General features: G+C 62.4%; 1 protein-coding gene across 1 annotated transcript in view; it reads left to right on the top strand.

Moving 5' to 3' along the window:
- Positions 1-67: 67 nt before the first annotated feature.
- Positions 68-3,410, top strand: part of H696_03326 (hypothetical protein) — a gene marked incomplete at its 3' end in the record, with an annotated part of 4,713 nt that continues 1,370 nt past the window's right edge. Inside the window, exons 1-9 of the mRNA XM_009497184.1 lie at positions 68-314; positions 409-963; positions 1,104-1,337; positions 1,457-1,812; positions 1,957-2,057; positions 2,239-2,622; positions 2,915-3,019; positions 3,141-3,221; positions 3,303-3,382. Coding sequence (XP_009495459.1) covers positions 78-314; positions 409-963; positions 1,104-1,337; positions 1,457-1,812; positions 1,957-2,057; positions 2,239-2,622; positions 2,915-3,019; positions 3,141-3,221; positions 3,303-3,382 — 2,133 coding nt within the window. The 5' untranslated portion in view covers positions 68-77. The remainder of the gene's footprint in view (positions 315-408; positions 964-1,103; positions 1,338-1,456; positions 1,813-1,956; positions 2,058-2,238; positions 2,623-2,914; positions 3,020-3,140; positions 3,222-3,302; positions 3,383-3,410) is intronic.

Here is a 3,410-nt window from a genome sequence, read left to right as displayed (position 1 = left end):
CCCCCCTGCCCGGTCGCCGCCGTCTTGTACACTGACCTCCCTCTGCCGGTTGCCCTGCCTCACACAGGGACCGCGCGATGGTGGCCTTCTCCGTGGGCTCCATCTCGAAGAGTTACCTGAATGACGGGACCTCGGCCACGCCGAATGTCGTCCTCTCCGGCAACTCCAAGCGCCCCTTCAACCATGACATCTCTCTGCCGAAGGTGACCGTGACCCAGCTGTCCTCTGTGGTGCAGAGTCGCTGCGAATATGACACCATCGTGAGCGCCATCAACCCCCGGCGCCCGGAGGCCTTCTCCACGAACAGGCTTTTGGTATGCCCCCCTACGGAGCACCTTTTCGCCCCCTCCCCTCTGCGCCATTCTGACCAATTCCCCCTTTCGGCCGACCTCCCTCCACCCTCGCTAGATCACCTTCCCCGAGCGTGAGCTCCTGTGGGAGGGAGCCGCAATGGTCCCCGGCGCGGAGCAAGCCATGCGAGCCGACACCCTGGCCACGCGGATCTTGCCCCGGGTGCTGGCCCCGCGCATGGACCTCTTCAATTGCGAGCCCATCAACACTTATCTGCAGGGTGAAATCGCCGCCATCGGCAGCATCTACTCCAACCACCATGACATGATGGATGTGGCTTTCTTCAATGCCAGCGCCTGCTCGTTGATTCACTCCGGTCGACTGCCCCCCGCCGAGGCGCTGGCGGCCGTGCGGGTGTCTCTCGTTCCCCAGGAACGCCCGGCCGCTGACAGTGATCCGGTCGACACCCTGCAAAACGCCGGCACCCAGCAGCCCTCCTCCCCGGAGCCCAAGCCATCGATTGTCATCAATCCCTCCTCGTCGCAAATCCAAAAGGCCCACTTCTCGCTGGTCTGCGTGGCCAACACCCAGGGAATTCTCTCGTTGGAGATCCAAGGCGAGCCGACCTCGCGCGATGCCTTCCGGCAAATGGTGCAGGCGGCCCATTCGCAGGTGCGCGTTTCCTGGCCCTCCCCCCCTTGCCTCTTGCCTCTTGCCTTGGTCCTCGCAAGTGCACACGCGCCCACCGCGTGTCCATATGTCCCTGTTGTTGATGTTTTTCGCCCCCCCCCCCTCCCCCCCTCGATCGGTAGATCCAACTGCTGATCGATGCTCAGCAGCGTTTGGTGGACGATTGCTCGGTCAAGATCCTCTCGCCCGGGTTGTCATCTCCTGTCAAGGCAGCGCCCCCGGGGGCCGGCACCCTTGCCCCCGGCGAGGATCTCACCACGTCCGGCTCCCCCTCCTTCCCGCTGGTATTTGCCCTGGTTGAGGAGTATCTTGGGCCGTCGGTCCGCAATCTGCTGGCCGATGATACCCTTTCCCCGGTACGAGTGCCGTCTTGCTCCGTCTTCTTTATGCCCCCCCCCCTCCCCCTATCTCCCTTGCTCTCTGTCTCTCCTCCCCTCTTTGCCGAGTCCATTCTGACATCTTGACATTCGTGCAGCATGACTTTTCTCAGGCACTGCGCACAGCCGTGCGCGATGTGTCCCTTCGGTTGCGCGCCATGTTCGCCAGTCAGCCCATCACTTTCACCCATCTGAATGAGGCCCTTTCCCAGCTGTTTGTCCAGGAATTCAAGCGATTCTACTTCGGCCTTGGCTCGGGATCGGATGCCCAGCCGCGGCGGCGGTCCGGTCGCCAGCCCACCGAGCTTCGTACCCTGGCCCTGGTGGACAACCACATCCCGATCTCGATCCATGGCGCGGCCACCATGGCCTTCCTCGGTGCGGATGGCACCCCGGAGACCGCCTCTTCCTGTCTCAGCAACTTCCGAGTCCGGCCCACTCGCGCCCGCAGCAGGTATGTCCCCACTCCCTCCCTTCCTGGGCCCTTTCCCGGGCCCTTTCCGGGGTCCTTTCCGTGCCCCCCCCCCCCCCCCCCCCCCCGCATCTCCTTCGGTTGCTTACCTCGACCTCTATTCTGCCCCCCTTTCGCCCCAAACAGCAACTCCATCTCCCTGTGCTCCTCGGAGGAGCCGGACTTCCTCAAGGAGTTCCTGATGGAGGGCTTTGACCAGGTGTCCCGGCGGTCGAGCTTCGATCCCTGTGCGTTCTCCCCTCCCCCTCCTTCTGCCCCTTTTGTTCCCCTTGTTGCTCGTTTCTCTCTCTCTCTCTCTCTCTCTCTCTCTCTTCCCCCCCCCCGCCCTAAGTCTTCTCCTTTGGCTGACTCTTCCGCTCTCCCCCTCTGCACTCCCGTCCCACCCCCGTGGGACCGTCTCCTACACAGATGACCTCCTCTGCCGGCTCCAGCAGCGCCTGCTCCCGCCGCCGGAAGAGTCCCTCTACACCGTCAGCAATCGCATTGACCCGACGCTCTGTAACGGGTCCTCCGTTTCGGCCAATGCCCTGGCATTGCAGATGTCCCTCTACAGCACCGGGATCCCCCTCAGCGGTATCACGTCGGCCGTCGACGGTGTCCTATTTTTGCCAACGGTCCAGGGCCCGGACGGCCAGACCCCCGATGAGCCTCTGGTTGTCATGGACCCGGACCTGCCGGAGGAAATGTGTGCCGATGCCCGGGCGAGCATGATCACCTTCAACAATGAGCTGGTGTGTGCCCGAGTGGAGTCCACCTCCAATGTCGGGCTTTCCTGGCCTCAAGTTGAGTCTCGTGCGTGATCTGCCTTCCTCTCTTTCTCCTTGCATTGTGTTTCCTTCTCAACATCCCCCCCCCCTCCTTTTGGCCATACCTTCTTATTGACCACTTGCGTCCCGCCTACTCGCCTGCCATTTTCTACTTCCCCATCTTCACTCTCGCCCTCTCCTTCTCTCCTTCTCTCCTTCTCTCCTTCTCTCCTTCTCTCCCTTTCACTTTCTCGCTTTCTCTCCCTCTCGCTTTCTCTCCCTGTCTCCCCATCTCCCCACCTTCCCATCCCTTTGCTTCCGTCCTGCTCCTGCTTCAGTGCTGACTGCCTGCGAGGCGGCTTCCGCCACGCGTTACAATGATATGCTGTCGATTGTGCAGTCCCTGGGGCCGTGCGAGCCGAACCCGTTCATTCCGCTTGTTGGTGCGCTGCTCCCGCCCTATTCCCCCGTCGTCGCCCCCCCCCCCCCTCCCCGGCTCCGGGCTTTGCCCTGCTCATCGATCCTCGACTAACGTCCACGCCTCCCGCGTGTCCATCTCTGCAGAGGTGGTCCCTGTCCACAATGAGCTCATCTCTTCGCTCTTCGGGTTCTCCTACCCGATTCGCGCCTTTGAGGAGGAATACCGTACGTGCACACATGCATTGCTGCCCTTTGGCCCCCTGATCCTCTGCGCCCTCCTAACTCGACCACCCGACACACCGGCAGTTGTCTCGGTCAGCATTTCGTCCGACAGTTCTGGAGAAGCCGTCATCCATATCTCCGGTGCCAACCATGACTCCATCAAGGTCCGCCCGTGTGCTTTGATGATCCCGC

Source organism: Fonticula alba (assembly GCF_000388065.1).
Source record: "Fonticula alba strain ATCC 38817 unplaced genomic scaffold supercont2.5, whole genome shotgun sequence".
NCBI lineage: Eukaryota > Rotosphaerida > Fonticulaceae > Fonticula > Fonticula alba.
Note: the sequence above shows the minus strand (reverse complement) of the source record. Positions and strands in the feature narration are given on the sequence as shown.